General features: G+C 37.2%; 1 protein-coding gene across 1 annotated transcript in view; it reads right to left on the reverse strand.

The window, feature by feature from the left end:
• RIMS2 (regulating synaptic membrane exocytosis 2) overlaps positions 1-18,014 on the reverse strand; it is a 788,551-nt gene that overhangs the window by 112,810 nt on the left and 657,727 nt on the right. Inside the window, exon 25 of the mRNA XM_054018206.1 lies at positions 3,514-3,686. Within this exon, the coding sequence (XP_053874181.1) occupies positions 3,514-3,686 (173 nt within the window). The remainder of the gene's footprint in view (positions 1-3,513; positions 3,687-18,014) is intronic.

The following is an 18,014-nucleotide window of genomic DNA, read 5'->3' on the forward strand; positions in this document are numbered from 1 at the left end:
CAACTGAACATTGATTTAATAGAGCTTTGAAACTTTACTATGCAGAAGAAAAATGTTGCTTTTAACCATCTTAATTTAAATGAAACAAGCTCAGAAACAGTTTCCTTACCTTGTCAAAAAAAATTTTAAACTTTCCCTTTATTTGTTTAGTAGTTTACATTTAACTCAGTACTGCACTGTACATTTTGTCTCTGCTGCTATCTGATTGTGTACTTCCAATTCCAAATGAGGTGTGTGGTTGACTGGTCAGTTCATAACTTTGGTGTTCGTAACTCTGTGGTTCTACTGTAGTGCTCACCAGGACCAGCTCCAGCATTTCAGCTGCCCCTCTCCCTTGGCCACCCCAAGCACCTGCTTGTTAAGCTGGTGCCTGGAGCCGGCCCTGGTGCTCACCTGCTAGCTCCCCACCACTATGTCATACAGTCAAACGCAAACTATAAACCAGTTCAACAGGAACAAAAGGCTGTGGCTGCCTGCATCCTTAAGGTGTTTAATTATTCGGTTTGCAGAACCATTCCATTAAAATCAAGAGAGAAATTTGTTCACTATTAAAGAATTATGGTTGACGGTGAAGGGGGCTGCAGGGAACATAAACAACAAACTATGGCAAATAAAATAAAAATGGGAAAACAAATAGGATCCAGGCATTTGAAAAAGAGCTATGGGACCACAGGGAACTACTGTATCTACAAACAGAAATATATTTTACCTGACATCATCTTGTGAGAATCGCCTTTGTAAATCCTCTTTTTTTCTCTGTTTTTTCTCTTTACCTTCCTCAGTTTGATCATCATGGATCTTTTCATCATCTCCTGATTCTTTGCTTTCCTCCTTATCACAGTTTTCTGTCACCTCTTGCTCTTCCCCCTTTTCATTAACTTGTTCTTGCTTCACTTTTTCCTCAAGCTCCTGCTCCTCCTCCTCAGGAAATATCTCCTCATGCTCACCCCCTTCCTGTCCTCCCTCTTTCCCCCCCTCTATATCCCTTGACCTTCTGAAGTCAACACAAATTGAGGAAGGCATGCAAACAAAAAAGAAGACAAAGTAAAGTTAGGTTGTAGAGAAGAAGCATGCATGCAGTACACACAAAGAAATTTAAAAGAAAAGAAATAAATTAGAAGGGAAAATGTAGTGATAGGTAAAAGCATGCTGGCCAACTTCCAGCACAGGCTAGACAAAGATTAAGATGCAACCATTGTTTTTGGACAGTCTGTAATGCACGTACATATTTTGTATACAAAGTTACATTCTGATAAATCACACAAAAGGGTGCATAAACACATGGAATGCACAGTTCTGTGTTCCAGACAATATCAATTATGCAAAATGAGAGATACTTAAACCTACCTTTTTTAAAAAACATAATTTCTCTTGGGAGGGGAAATGTCCCAGAATTAGGAATATTAGTGCCAAAATATTTAAGGCCCAATCTTACATTCCTCTTATTAAAGACTAGACAATGAGAGTTGCACAGCAATATATTTATTATTATTACTGGGTCCAGTATCTATTGAAGCACTTTACAAGAGGTTTTAAAAGTCTGGCAATTCAAGTAGGGCTGTCAAGCGATTAAAAAAATTAATCTCAATTAATCACACAATTATTTGCATTGTTAAACAATATTAGATTACCATTTATTGAAATATTTTTGGATGTTTTCTACATTTTCAAATATATTGATTTCATTTACAACAGTGCTCACTTTATATTTAGTTGATTACAAATATTTGCACTGTAAAAAACAAAAGAAATAGTATTTTTCAATTCTCCCATTACAAGTACTGTAGTCCAATCGCTTTATCATGAAAGTTGAATTTACAGGAGATAGTGCTGCCCACTTCTTGTTTACAATGTCACGTGAAAGTCAGAAAAGGCATTCGCATAGCACTGTTGAAGCCGGCATCGCAAGATATTTATGTGGCAGATGCGCTAAAGATTCATATGTCCCTTCATGCTTCAACCATCATTCTAGAGGACATGTGTCCATACTGCTGATGAGTTCTGTTTTATACCAATCCAAAGCAGTACGGATGGACGCATGTTCATTTTCATCATCTGAGTCATATACCATCAGCAGACGGTTGATTTTCTTTTTTTGGTGGTTCAGGTTCTGTAGTTTCCACATCAGAGTGTTGCTCTTTTAAGACTTCTGAAAGCATGTTCCACACCTCGTCTCTCTCAGATTTTGGAAGGCACTTCACATTCTTAAACCTTGGGATGAGTGCTGTATTGATCTTTAGAAATCTCACAAAGGTACCTTCTTTCCATTTTGTCAAATCTGCGTGAATGTGTTCTTAAAACGAACAACATGTGCTGGGTCATCATCCAAGACCGCTATAACATGAAATATATGGCAGAATGCGGGTAAAACGGAGCAAGAGACATATAATTCTCCTCCGAGGAGTTCAGTCACAAATTTAATTAACACATCATTAAAAAAAATGAAGCATTTCTTCTGGAATGGTGGCCGAAGTATGAAGGAGCATACAAATATTTACCACATCTGGCACATAAATACCTTGCAATGCTGGCTATAAAAATGCCACGTGAACACCTGTTCTCACTTTCAGGTGGCATTGTAAATAAGAAGCGGGCAGCATTATCTCCCGTAAATGTAAATAAATGTGTTTGTCTTAGAGATTGGCTGAACAAGAAGTAGGACTGAGTGGACTTGTAGGCTTTAAAATTTTACCTTGTTTTGTTTTTGAGTACAATTATGTAATAAAAAAAGCTACATTTGTAAATTGCACTTTCATGATACAGAGATTGCACTATAGCACTTGTATGGGTGAACTGAAAAATACTATTTCCTTTATCATTTTATAGTGCAAACATTTGTAATAAAAATAATAATATAAAGTGAGCGATGTACACTTTGTATTCTCTGTTGTAACTGATATCAATATATTAGAAAATATAGAAAAACATCCAAAATATTTAATAAATTTCAATTGGTATTCTATTATTGTTTAACAGTGCGATTAAAGCTGTGAATAATCGCGATTAATTTTTTTTATCACAATTAATTTTTTTGAGTTAGTAGCATGAGTTAACTGCGATTAATTGACAGCCCTAACTTCAAGCATAGAAATTGTGGAGATGCAGCAGGATAGTCTCTGCTCCAGTTTGTAAATTATGTTGTAATGACTCTGAGACTGCTGGCAAGTATTTTGCAAATAAAATTATCCTTTAAACTGTTTAATATTTTTCGAGAGTCTTTTTTCAAAAGATGCAAGTCTAAGTGTAACAAATGCCTTCTGATAGCAGGCCTCATCTCAAGATGCTAAAGTTTGCATGCAAGAAAATCCCTTTATTGACTTACAAAAAATACCTAGCATAAGGAATCAAAAGAGCAGTAGAAACACAACAATAAACTAAAACCTGTATTTTGGAAAGCCCTGTAAGTTTTATTAATATTATATCTGTTAAAGTTTAGCAAAATTTTCACATGCACTCACCTGAAAAGTATTCTATAAGGATATAAGTGACCAACTTCCTAGTTCTGTTACTCACCTTATTTTCTTGTTCCCTCTCAGTCGTTCTGATTGGACAGACATGTAGCTTGTGCTGCTGAAACGAGAAGCGCTGCTTGTCCTTGATACAGCTGACACATCACTGACATCACTGTCTGAAGACTTATTGGAAATATTGTCTGAGCCTCGCTGAGGATCCCGTCCTGACCGATACTATAAAAACAGAATGAAAAAGTCACAGACGTAGTCAGTGAAACCATCATAAATCAGCTGTTGGGGCTTTCCCATAACAGTATGTTAATTGACTCCATCACCAAATTCTGCCTGCATTCTTACAATGAAGTTCTTAATTGGTCATACTGTCTGGAATACAAATCTTGTTTTTGTATATCTCAGTTATAACCTTGCTGCACTACCCAACACAAGATATTATGTTAAGGTCCTTACCATGAGCCATATGTTCAGTAACTTGTACAACACCTTTCTTCTGAGCATTTTCAAGGGTTCTGCAAATTTTAGTGAAGACTCCCAACATCACTGTGAAGGATTTAATTATTATACCTATTTTACAGAAGGGTAAGTAGAGTCATAGAGAAGATAAGTGACTTGCCCAAGCTTGTTCAGCTAGCAAAAAGCACAGCTAGGGATAGAACTCACATTCTAACTGTTAAATAACATTGGTATTCTAGGGAACTACACTGTTTACCTTCAAAATAATTTCTAATATTAACTCTTGTTTACTTAAAAGAAATGGAAAAATGAGATTATTAAACTAAAACTGGGAACAATATTTTAATGTTGTAACCGCAAATTTAACCTGCAAAATGATTTAGATTGGGAATTTTAAAAGATCTTAAGGGAGCTAGTAGCCAGATACTTTTAAAGTCAGTAAGCACATAAAGATGTAGATAAACATCACACCTTTAAAAATCTGGGCCTACACATTTAGCTCACATTGATATTCAAGGTCATGCAGAAAGTTTGTGACAGACCCAGAAATTGAACCTGGGTTTCCTGAGTTCCAGGCCAGTGCACAATCTGCTACATCAGCCTTTCCACACAGCTAGCTATGCTAGGCTGTGGCATAAAGGCCATGGCAAGCCCCAAATCTACATTAGGTATAATCTGTATGATTCTTAAATATAACCAAACTAGTTCAGATAACAGTTAAGATGTTTTGTGAAATTTAGGATGCAGAACCAAAAATAGGAACAGTGTAATTTCTACCCACATAGATTCCAGACTTTGACAGCTCTGTCCCCTTAGACCTTATAGGGGGAGGTTATATGTATTTAGCCATAAGTTTGGGAGTACACCATACATTTGAATGTCACAGCATTTATTGACTTGTGTTGTAGCCACATAGTCAAACTTTTTTGATTGATAGAATAAAATAAATTCATCTTTACATTCTTACTAAGAAGATCTCCTCTCTGTGTATACTTAGTCATATCTACATGTCTACTCCATTTGATTTATCTTAGCATTCTAGACCCAATGCAGCTATACTATGGTGAAGTAAATTGGATTATATTTTGGAATTTAAATCATCAACAGTTGTTAACTAAATTCCAATGATAGGATATTTAATTACTTGTGGTAATGAATGCATTGACACAACTTGACTAGCAGGTCCCATATCAAGCTTGCACCACCAGCAGGGAAAAAAAAAGTATAAAATGAACAAATGAGAATAGCATTAAGTTTAAAGCAGTTCCAGAATTCTGAGAAAGTCACTTTACAGAGTATAACTGCACTTCAAAAATGTTTTTAAAAAACTGTATTAAGGTCATGTGATTTTTTGTGGCAGCCATAATCAAGCCAGAAAGAACCATAAAGTGAACAATGGGACTCTCAGTTAACAGGGTTGAAGACAACATCCAGCAAACCATTCAAATGCATTTATATAATTTGGTGCCTTCATTCCACTGCTCAGAGGCATCAAAAAGAGTTGCCCTGGTTCTGTTTCCTGGCTATCAGCCCAATTTATCAGGGTGCTTATGAAGGTCTAAACCATGTCAAGCCCTAAGTATCTGGCAATGGGAGAGAAAGGAGTGAGGACATTCACCTCAACCCTGTGCAGCCAATCTAAGGGCTGCCCTGAACTGCAGCCCCCATACCTCCTAGATATCTGCTCTGGGAAGTACTGTACTTTTCTGAAACAGAATGTTCTCTGATACTCTACCCTGGTGGTGAGGCTCTGCAGTGCACCCAGCACAGAGCTGTGCCTAAATGCCACAATTCAGCCCTAGTATTTTTTTACTGTTTATTCTTATTTTTTTTATAAAATCCCTTACAAAGTTTATGAGATACCCAGTTCTGTAGTGCACGTATATATACACACACACAATGTGCGTGCACAGAAGGAGAAACGGGTGGACAGATATTAAATATGCCCCGAATGTTCACCTCCCTTTTTCAAAATGATTCTAAATCCTCGATTATCTTTTATCATTTGTTATTCTGACAGCTAATAACTGCTCCTATAATGCATTTAGGTATAAATTTATAATTGATGCAAGCATGTAAGTCCCACTAGTGTTTATTTTATTTTTATTTATAATAATATATACTAAAAGATACTTTAGGCATCTTTGCAAAAATATTATTATTATTATAATCCGTCAGTATTACATCATGGGAATTATTTTTTAAAAACAGCCTTCACAGCATAAAAGATCTTTAAGCATAGAAAGGAGAGAGCTACTGTTTAAAATTTATCTGCATGAGTCACCAATAAATCCTGTCCACGAACTGACTCCACAGGTTTAGGGGAGTCAGGAATTTCATTAAACTCTCTGCAGAATTTCTGCATTTTAGGTGCTCAAATGCATTTGTTCTTCTCTGACTTTCATTAAAATTCTTGCAGTGCCTAAGAGTGCTGACTTCTGGAGGTCACTGATTGAGATGTCTTGCATTCCTAACACGTTCTTGGATTGCTCAATCATATCCTTAGCGATTGCGCCAAGTTCTCCAGTAATCATTGAGATCATCTTTGTTTTAGTTTTCCATAATCTTTCCACTTCATGACAGAGTTCTTCATACTTCTCTTGTTTCTTTTTTATGTTTCTGTCTGCTGGTATTTCAATATCAATTAACACAGTATTGTTTCTCCTCTTTTCTGCAACAACAATGGCCAGCCTTTTTGCCTGCACCATTCAGTCTTGACAATTGCCAGATCAAATAAACTTTTACACTTTTCGTTCTCGAGAGCATTTTCAATTTGGTGGTTGTAATACAGCATGGTTCGTTTAAATCTGTACTTACCACAGAGGCTTCAATGCAGATACTTGGCAACCTCATTGTGTCTGTTCATATGTTCCCTCCCAGCCAGGTCCTGCAGGTGCTCAATACATTCTCCCCCCTCTCTTTCTTTCTGGAACACATTCTGCAGTTTGGGAAGCAGTTCTATCGGTCAGTTTTGTTTTAAATGTAATGAAGCCTTAAGGACTGCTCTTGTGTACTCATAATGAAGTTTTCTGTCACTCTGTTGAGGAATCCTTCTACAAGCCATGAGATTGTTAATCTTCGATATAATGGGTTTGATCTCTCTCCAACAGTGTCTGTGCACTGATTTCTGTGTAAATCTGTCAAGTCTTTCTTTAGCAGTTTGCTTTTTCCTTTCTTTTATGCTTCTGGGATGCATGTTTGGTCATCACTTGTTATCATGACCAGATGATCTTTTATTCTGCCTGACTCCTTATATAGTTTGATGTTATAGACTTCTTTGTCAATTGTTTTCTCCACAGATAGCAGACCTTTTCCTCCATCACATAGTCGGATGTACATCCTGTTGACATCTTTATTGATATTCATTACTCTTTGCATTCCCAGGAGCTTTTTTGTTTGGATGTCAAATTTTGTTCTTCTTTTCTTGATTCCACTTGGTCACTCCAGCAGTGTACCACACTATCACAAATTGTTCACATATTAATGGCTGGGATCAAATTCTTTGAGTTCTGGACTTACAGAAGTTCTTATTCAGTTGTGATATTCTTCCTCACTTCTTCTTTGACTTCCTTATATTGTAACTCTGACAATTCCTGATTACCAGGTATTTGTGGGTGTCATGTTGAGAAATATCTTTGCTAGTACCGTTGTTAATTGTATGCCATCTCATTGTACCAGTTTGCTCCTCTTTACAGATGCTGACACACATTTAGCCAAGCCACTTCACAGTTTTATATCTTACCAAACTTGTCTACAGTCGTCATCAATTTCTATCTCCTTTGTGACCATCCATATAATTTCAAATCATCCACATATAAAAAAAAATAGCTAACTGGTTGTTGCTCTTTGCCGATACAATCACCACAATTCTTCTCATGGAGCATCCATGTCAGCAGCAGCATTGCTATCATGACCAGCATTGGTGACAAGGAATACCCATTGTTATTATTATTACTATTATTTATTATTTGTATTGCAGCACCTTGGAACCCTAGTCATGGATCAGGACACCCCTGTGGTAGGTACATACAAACACGGGACAAAATGGGGCTTACCTACATGCTTACCTTACAAAATGGGGCTTACCTACTGAAAGGAGAATATATCCCATAGCTTTTATTTTTTCTGCCACTGCTGGTTATGTAAACTAAGGTTTTGTCTGAGAAGGCCTTAGAAATGTTTTGGGAGGAATCTAGTGCATATACCTAATTAGACATTTTCCTAAACTTTAGTGCTTCTATCTAGAGCTGAGCAAATCACGGATTTTTCGATTTGGGGGCTGAACTGAAAAATCAAAAAATATTTCAGTTTGGCTAAAATGTTTTTTCTTGATAAAATTAAAAACTGTGGGGGGGAATGGTTTTGGGTTGAATGAAATGTTTTTCCAAGTTTTTGTTTCATTTTGTGTTGGTTTTGAGGTGTTTTCCATCCCTTACCATCCATAGCTAAATTGTTAAACAAAATGAAACATTTTGGATTTCCTAAATATTTTTTCCAGTTTTTTTATATTTCTGCTGAAACTATTCACTGAATTTGTGAATTGTTTAGGTACCTCAAAAGTACATTTTCCAGTGAATTTATAATTCCCCAATTGTTTTTTTTGTTTGTTTGTTTGTTTTTTGCCTAATTCAGTTTCTATCTTTCCAAAATATCTAAATCACTCATGCACAATGTGGATCAAGAACAGCAATAATTTCAGTTTTAAACAGCCATACTTTAAATATAAGAGCATTGAAGGAAACCATCACCTGATCTTTCTTCTCTTAATCATATTTTTGTTCAAATTATGTTAAAATAACTCTCTGATCTTGCACTTTATGTGTTAACCCCAATACAATATTTTATGATTGAGTTAGAACATACATAGATGTAAAGAGGATAACTCTTTATCATTTTAGGATAATGTGAGTTTGGGATGAAGGATGTTTTTAGCAGAAATAACATTTTGTACTCTCTATGAAAGTTTTAATATACAATACCTCTTTCATTAAAAAAGTCAAAGTATCAGTAACAGGTTCCACTACATAGTCACACATGTCCTCTTGACTCTATGATATCAGCATCTCAAAATTGCGTTCCATAGTAATATCTAGACTCTGCAACTTTGCTGCCTCCATGGACTACGTTCAAATGCCTCAATCAAGGCATGCACAACTCTGCTCTGAATTATGTTCAGACTTTGTTTTCTCATAGTACAGCTCTCAAAAATTATGCTCTCCTGATAACTTCCATCCTTCAGAAATCTATTTCTCCTCTTGTATCTGACCCCTTGACTAGGGCAAGTATCACAGTACTAAGTGTTGCATGTCAGGGTTTAAAGGGCTGATTTGCACTACTGAAGTCAATAGGAGTCTTGCCATTGACTTGAAAGGAGCAGTATTGGGCCCTAAGTGCACTATGATTCCAATACAGGGAAGCTTCCAAAGTGTCCCTCTGTATTATACTTAGACATTAAATTAGTCCTTCAATTTTATGAGTAATGGTTAAAAAGGAGATAGGCAACATTTTTCCTCTTGTGGTGAAGCCTTATTTTAAATGTATATATTTGCATAATTCAATTTTTGTGAAGTTTTAGCCTGAAGATGCCAAATGAAAACATTCCCTTCCCATTTCAACTTGTTCAGAATCTTCTCACATTTTTTTTAAATCGTTTTTACTTTATGGATTATAAGTACTGTAGTGGCCTTTAGAAGGAGCAGTGTCCAGTTTTGGGTGACATGCTTTATGAAAGTTGTGGACAAATTGGACAGAGTCTAGAGGAAAGCAGCAAAAATGACGAAAGGTTTTAGAAAATCTGGCCATGTTTATTCTTGAGTAAAGAAGGCTGAGAGGGGACCTGGTAGTAGTCTTCAAATATATTAAAGAGGACAGTGATCAATTGTTATCCATGTTCGCTGAGGTAGGACAAGAAGCAATGGGCTTAATCTTCAGCAAGGGAGAATTAAGCTAGATATTTGGAAAAAAATTCCAACTATAAGGATAAGTAAGCACTGAAATAGGCTTCCAAGGGAGGATGAAAATCTTCCAGTCATGGGGCTTCCACAAACACCTGTCAGGGATGGTTTACTTGAGCTAATGTCAGTGCAGGGGGGCTGAACTAGATGACCTCCAGCCCCACATTTCTATGATTTACCAGCAGCTATCATGTCTTGATATCTGAGAGATGTAAGTTATTTCTCATCTCAATCAGAGGGCGGGATTATGGTATCTCAGACATGTTGTGGGAACTGCTGTTAAGTACTGACTTATCTCTTTATTTATCTAGGACATTTTAACAGGTTTACAAATCAGTGCCATGTAAATATCAGAGACAAAATGATAATCAAATATTGCCTTTTTAATCACAACCACTGTACTGAAAGAAGCAGTGCTTTACTTTCCTTCATTTGGAAGTAGATATCTTTTAAAAAAATTATTATTTAGGGTAAAATTTTCAAAAATACTTAGGTGAATTAGGAGCCTAAGTCCCACTGACTTTCAATGAGACTTAGGCTGCTCAGACACTTGGGTGCATTTGAAAAGTTTACCCTTCGTCAGGTACACGCAGGCTGCTGAAAGGAACCAAGATCTGCTGTTGTTTCAGTTTCAGCTATTGCAACATTATTGCAAATAGGAGGGCTGACAAGAATCACTCCTGATATGCCTATCAGCCATCAGGTTAACACTTCATGGTTATACTAGTAACAAGTACTGTATCTAACAACAAGCTTTTGTGGACTCTTAAAATCCTATCCTCTGTGATAGAGAAAGTATTCATAAAAGGTTCTAACAAACTGATATTGAAGTACTTTTGTGATTTCTGATTTCTTGCATTGGCAAGGGAATATTTTTCTGTGGTGACAAATCTTACAAGAGTATTAAATCTGAAAAAGGAATAGTTATTCTGTTTTCTATTACAATGGGCTTTTAAACGCAAGCACAATTTCTGATTGATCTGCAAACTGCCATTACATGAGCAATTGATTGTGTGTGCATCTGAAATCTTCTTACACTCATTTCTTGAAGTTAACTACCCTGGAGCACCCCATACACAGTTAAAGAAATTGCTATTGCTCAGTTTTAATATAGAGTTACTGACCTTCCAGGTTGAACTAGATAATTCGGCACCCAGATAATCACGCAACTCCCAGACAATTGAAATTTGCAGGGATTTCCAACTCCCTTCCTATTCGATTAGTATGGTTTCTTTCTCATGTGTTTGTCATCAGTTTTCATTTGTTAGCATTTATATTGGAACATATTGATCTGGTCAATTCTTCTACTTTCTTACTAATGGATCAGATTGTTGTGGGGTTGTTGCAAACTATAGTACTTCGCTCCACCATACCAAGATTAAGGAACTGTCTCAACCTTTTTAGGCTTTATGCTTGCTAAATCTGTCTGTGACTGCAGAATCTACCGAATCTCCATGAGCAGCCAGGGCTCAACAATTGCAGAGGCTGCTTCTTGATGTGAAGGGAAACTTCTGGAGCAGTTCACAGCCTCAAAGGGTTGTGCAACTCTCAGCTGCCATACCGCACTGTACTTACTCTCATCAGATTGTCGTGTTTTATTTAATACCTTGATAATGGCTGCACCACACACCAACCCAATAAAATAAATACAAATGACAATAATGATAAATAGCAATACTACTAATAATATTACTTTTATATTGCACTATTGACAACAAAAGATTCCAAACCACTTTACTAATATATACAGATAAGGGATACATATATAAGATACATGTTCGTATGTATACTATATACTCACAAAATACATGCAAAAAGCTACATAAATGATGTGATAAGGTTGCACACTGCAGGTATATCTTATGTTATCTATTTTAATATAAAATATTTTCAGCTACACATTTAAGAAGGGATATGGAAATAAAAATAATAAAGATGTTTAATGTGGCTTAGTTGTAATTTTAATTGGAACCTTAGGCTAAAAATTTCAAATGGGGATACCTAAATAAGCACCTAAATCCATATTTAGACATCTAAATACGTGATCTGATTTTCAGAGGTTTTGAGCGCCCCCAGATACTATTAACACTAATGGTAACACCACGTGCAAAGCCACTCTGAAAATAAGGCAACTAATTTAGATGCCAAAAGAAGCTTCCCAACTGAACAAATCCTGTGTGTATATAACACCCAACCACTTGGAAAAAATACTATTCATTTTCAAGGACCCTTGTTCATTCTCACTTGGGGTTTGGAGCCTAAGACTTTTCAGTTCTGCTCCCTCTCATGAATCAGAGAGGCAAATAAGTATTATGTGTAGGATTGCCTTGTATGAGAGGTCCTAAATCAAGGGGGAGGTCTAAGGAACATGCCTCCATTATGTGATCTAGGCTATCTTGTGGAGAGCATCCTAGTACCAGGTTTGGGAGGAACTGAAAGCTGAGCACTGAAAAATAGCAAGTGAGTCAGGAAATTCTGGAAGCCGAAGGAGAAGCTACAAGCTCAGCAGCTGATATTGAAGCCACCCCGGTACATTGTCTGGGAAGAAAAAACCTAGAGGGAAATAGTCTGGAGGTGAGCCAGAAAAGCACCATCTGCTTGCGATATGCAAGCAGATGGTGCAGTTCTTTAAGGACTTCCTGGATACAAATGGCAATTTGAAACAAAGATAATACCGCACTATAAAGGACTCTCATATCACACTAAGCAGAAGATCCAGAGCCTGAAGATAGATCCTAAAATGGGAGAGGAGTAGGAAGACTCAAGAGGCTATTCAGTGAGTTTGAGAATTAACTTGTTAACACCCAAATCTGGCTGCTCACGTTCAGTTTCAGGACACTGAGTAGTCTCTTGCCCTAGCTGTTCATTAGAGGGAGGCAAATAATGGATTTTTCAGTTCACTGGCAGTTTCAAAAAACTTGAAAACAAAAATTCATTTTGGGTCAAACCAAAAATGACATTTTTAAAAATCTATCAGCAAATAAAAAAGTTGAAAAAAAAAAGTCAAGTCAGAACTAATTGACATGTTTCAACATTACTGACATGAAAACTTTTGAGTTAAATTTTTTTGACTTTCAAGCATTTTAATAAAAGCAAATAAAGGATTCACATACATCAGGAGCAGGAGGAGGTGATGGCACCACCACTACCGCCTCCCTCTACAGACTTTAGCTCAGTCATTCATAGTGGCAGTTCATAGTCATTCGACATAACAATGAACATAAGAATGGCCATACTGGGTCAGACCAAAGATCCATCTAGCCCAGTATCTTGTCTTCTGACAGTGGCCAATGCCAGGTGCCCCAGAGGGAATGAACCGAACGTGTAATTATCAAGTGATACATTCCCTGTCACTCATTCCCAGCTTCTGGCAAACAGAGGCTAGCGACACCATCCCTGCCCATCCTGGCTTATAGCCATCGATGGACCTACCCTCCATGAATTTATCTAGTTCTTCTTTGAACTCCATTATAGTCTTGACCTTCACAACATCCTCTGGCAAAGAGTTCCAGAGGTTGACTGTGCATTGTGTGAAGAAATACTTCCTTTTGTTTGTTTTAATCCTGCTACCTATTAATTTCATTTGGTGACCCCTAGTTCTTGTGTTATGAGAAGGAGTAAATAACACTTCCTTATTCACTTTATCCACATCAGTCATGATTTTGTAGACCTCTATCATATCCCCCCCCAGTCATCTCTTTTCCAAGGTGAAAAATCCCAGTTTTATTAATCTCTCCTCACATGGAAGCCGTTCCATTCCCCTAATCATTTTTGTTGCCCTTCTCTGAACCTTTTCCAAGTCCAAGATATCTTTTTTGAAATGGGGCGACCACATCTGCATGCAGTATTCAAGATGTGCGCATACCATGGATTTATATAGAGGCAATATGATATCTTCTGTCTTATTATCTATCCCTTTCTTAATGATTCCCAACATTCTGTTAGCTTTTTTGACTGCCACCGCACATTAAGTGGATGTTTTCAGAGAACTATCAACAATAACGCAAAGATCTCTTTCTTGAGTGGTAACAGCTAATTTAGACCCTATCATTTTATATGTATAGTTGGGATTCTGTTTTCCAATGTGCATTTTTCAATGTGCATGAATAGTTAGTGGACCAGGGAAAGAGAGGGAGAATGACTCTATAGACTGGTAGTTAGGTGCTCATCTAGAATGAGTGAGATCCAAGTTCAGGTCTGTGCTCCAGTAACTATTTAATTGTTGATAAAAAGTGAAACAGACTCAGGTGGAGAGATTGAGAAAGCCCTGTACAAGGACATCTAACAATCAGGACACTCTCCTACAAAGGGGAATGACTGAGTTTAAATTCCTTCTCAACAACAGGCAGAAAGGGGACTCCCACAGCCCAGGGAGTTCCAAAACCACTGGGCTAAAGCTTACATGGGAAGGGATGATGGCACCATTGCCACCTCCTTCTCTTGCCATTTTGTGAAGCCTGACAGTCAAAACTAATTTTTTGGGGTCAAAACAAAGCAAAACAAAAAAAATTTTGTTTCAATATCAGTGAAATATTTCTACTTTTTCAGTTTGGCCAAAAGTATTCAGTGAACTCGACATAAATTTGCAAATAGTTCTGGTGGACTTTACAATGCATTTTTTGGCGGATAAACAATTTGATCAAAATTTTTTCCCCTGCTCTACTGTTCATTTCCAAAAGAGATGAACAAAAATAATAGACAATCCCTAATTCCAGCTGTACAAGCACCTGTAGTTGCTCAGAAGAAATCTAAATTCTGAGGTCCTAATATAGATCTCATTCACACCAGTTTTTCACCAGTGTAATTTCACAGACCTCAGTGGAATTACTCCTTTTGACATCACTATGACTTAGATAAATCCAGATCTTATGAGTTTCGAGAGGAAGAGGTCACTGAGAATTTCATCTTGAGATTTGAGAAGTTAGAGTATGGTTGCCAAGACAGGAATGGACAGGAGCTTCAGAAGAAGAATCCTTTATGGAGTAGCATTAGGTAGAAGACTGTACCCTCTCTATCCAACCCACCCTTTCCCAAATTAAAAAACAATGAGGAAAGGCATGAGAAAAGGAAAATAAACAAAACTCGTTCTTGGAGCTATTTGGAACAGGTGGCACATCAATTTTCCCCCTTCACACTACAGGCTCATTTCCTGGCTTGTCAACTGTCATTTAAGAGACATTGGCTAGTCTGCCATCTAATTTCACTGACAAGATTGATTAAAAATAACAGGTAAATATACCACCAAGTAAGTATGGCATTCTGTTTATTCATCAAGTGAAGCTATCAGATTGCCTGATGAACTCTCCACCTAGAAGATAATTCTTCAACCCATCCAGAATCCTTTTGACACATATTAACTTTTTGACTCAAACATAACTGGTCTCTGGAGGAAATTGCTTTTGTTTAAAGGAGGAGATAAGCAGTTTTTTATTCTTCTGGAACAACACTGTCCCAAATTCTACTGGAAATGTATCATCCTGAACACAGTATAAGCTGCTGAAAATCTCAGTTGGTCAAGCCAGGACAATCTCACACAAGCTGTTCTCCTAGACTTGAAAGTCACTTCACAGTCCACAATCTACTTCACTTTATTAGATTTTGCTTCCAGAACAGGTCTCTTAGGGGAATTGCACAGGTGGAAAATGTGGGCTAAACTGTTTAATTCAACTTAAAAATCCCTGGAAATCTCTGACCTTCATTAGCATCCTTTGGTCTGTTGTTCAATGGATGGGTTAAGATTTTACATTTGTGGCTTAACTTTCCCATTATGAATCCCAAGTAATTCACCTCCTGGTGAACCCAAGCATACACATTAGGGTTTACTGTCAAGCCCACCTCTCAGATATTTTCTGGCACAATCTGTAGTAAACCCACTAGTTAACTGGGTTAATTCTTGTTGATGGTCAGCAGTTCCATTTCTGGTTCCTTTTGGCCTTTCACCTCCCACAAGTAGGTTTGGGATAAATATCTTCAAATGCAGCTCTTGCATTCTCTCCTTTCCATCTCTCCGAAAGTTCACATGCCATATTTGTTGCCTCTTAAATCTGTCTGGCATAAACCTTTAATAGATGATGGTTCTCACCTTCTTCTGGACTTTATAAAGCTTGCCACTTTGCTAGCAGTTCACTCTATTATCTTCTGCTCTGCTTTAAAGTCCCTCTTCTGGCTATGATTTTCTGGATGGAGTGGATTTCTTTCAGATATTTCTGGGTAAGTTCCCTTATCAGAGTCAAACAGTCACACAAGTTGAACATCTTCAGGATGTATGAAGCCACACTCTCCAGAGGCTTGTTTTTGACCAGTGGTTTCCATGATTACATCTGTTGGCCCTTTCACCTGTCACAAAATGTGAAAAACCTTTCAAGGCCTGTCAGTGAAGCAAAAGGAAGGCAGGAAAGTCATCTTTCCTTGTCACATCAACACTTTCCTTTTAAAAAAACACATTTCCCTTGAGGCCCAGTAAAACTTCCAACAAGCCAGTTGGCTGAGACAGCAGGGTAAGGTTTTAATCACCTTAATCCTCAATTCTTTATATAAAAGTTTAATCATGCTTTTCGTAAAATGTGTACCTGGACTTGTCAGCAACTCCAATGGCATTCCTGCCTAAGAGAACAGCTGGACCAACACAGACACCATCTGGTGAGTTTTTACTCCCCTAAGCAAAAATACCTCTGTGAAATGTGTGGCATAATTGCTCAAGAACAAGATATACATTCATGTTTACATGACTCCACCCCAAGGGTCCTCAAATGGCCACACCACAGATATTCTATCAAGCAGGGCTTCCAAAATGGGTAGGATTACAGATTTTTTTTCCTGAGTGCTTGTTTTTATTGACACTCAGGACCAACCTTGAAAAAGTCCTGAACAAAATAGTATGTACCAGGTCAAGATTGCTCTTTGGCTACAAGTTTTCTGATGACTCATATGTCTAAGCAAGGGAATGAAATCAGCAGGAGGAAATCTGCTAATTTGGGACCCCTCAATGCGTAAAATGTAGTTTCCTAAAATAAACGTTGCTCCCTGCAGGTAGATTTTCTTAGCATCATTACCCCATTTACCTTGAGAACTTGGGGGGGGGGAGGGTCTACAGGGATAGATCTTTTGATTGCAATCTCTCTTATCTAGGGATTGGAAAAAACACATCACTCTCTCCATACCTTGAATTCCACCTCTGGAGAGAGAAGCTAGAGAGAGAGAGAGATTGTTTACTCTTAGGCTGGTGAAAGCCACCTAGCACTTTCTAAATATTCTAATTTGATTGTTTTACTCACTCTCAAGCTGAAACTGTAGTCACTTTTTAATTAACCTAAACAAGCAGCACATGTTGTAACTAACCAACTGGAGGAATGCAGTGTAGTTGTAACCATGTCAGTCCCAGGATATTAGAGAGACAAGATGGATAAGGTAATATCTTTTATTGGACCCAATTCTGGGAAAGAAGAGCTCTGTGTGCCTCAAAAGCTTTCTCTCTCATCAACAGAAGGAAATCCAATAAAAGACATTACATCACCCACCTTGTCTCTCAGCTAGAGGAATGAGTATTACTTACAACCTCTCCTCCAGATTACACAAACCAATATGACAATACAGACCAAAAATATGTAACATTTTAGGACAAGAAATGAAGACTACCCAACCAGTTGAAATTACAGAAGGAATTTAAGCCATTTCAGAAAATAGTTTACCCACATTAGAATTTGACTAGGTATTGGGGTTGATGCCTTTACACTTGTGAAAATGTTTTGAGACTAAAAGGGGAGAGAACCTTGTTTTACATCTCATTTAAAATATAGCATCTCCCTTAGCACAACATTACATAACACCATTCTAGGGTATCGGTTTAGTACAGAGAAAGAAAGAAGAATGCCACCAACACCACTTCCTATACATTACCAACTTTTTACTATTCTTGAAAAAACTTTGATTCTGCAGATTTTTAAGTAATCAATTAAAGTTGTCTCTCCTGAGCTTTAGGTAACTGTAAATCAAGAAAATGTGGGAGTTTTCTGTTTGTTTGTTTGTTTGTTTGTTTTTGGAAAATCTGTTCAGAGTAAAAAATATGTAGAAATTAAACATTAATAAGAGGGTTCTGTTGTAGGAATCCAAAAATTGATAGATTTGGTCTTTAAATAAT

Source organism: Malaclemys terrapin, chromosome 2, assembly GCF_027887155.1.
Source record: "Malaclemys terrapin pileata isolate rMalTer1 chromosome 2, rMalTer1.hap1, whole genome shotgun sequence".
NCBI lineage: Eukaryota > Metazoa > Chordata > Testudines > Emydidae > Malaclemys > Malaclemys terrapin.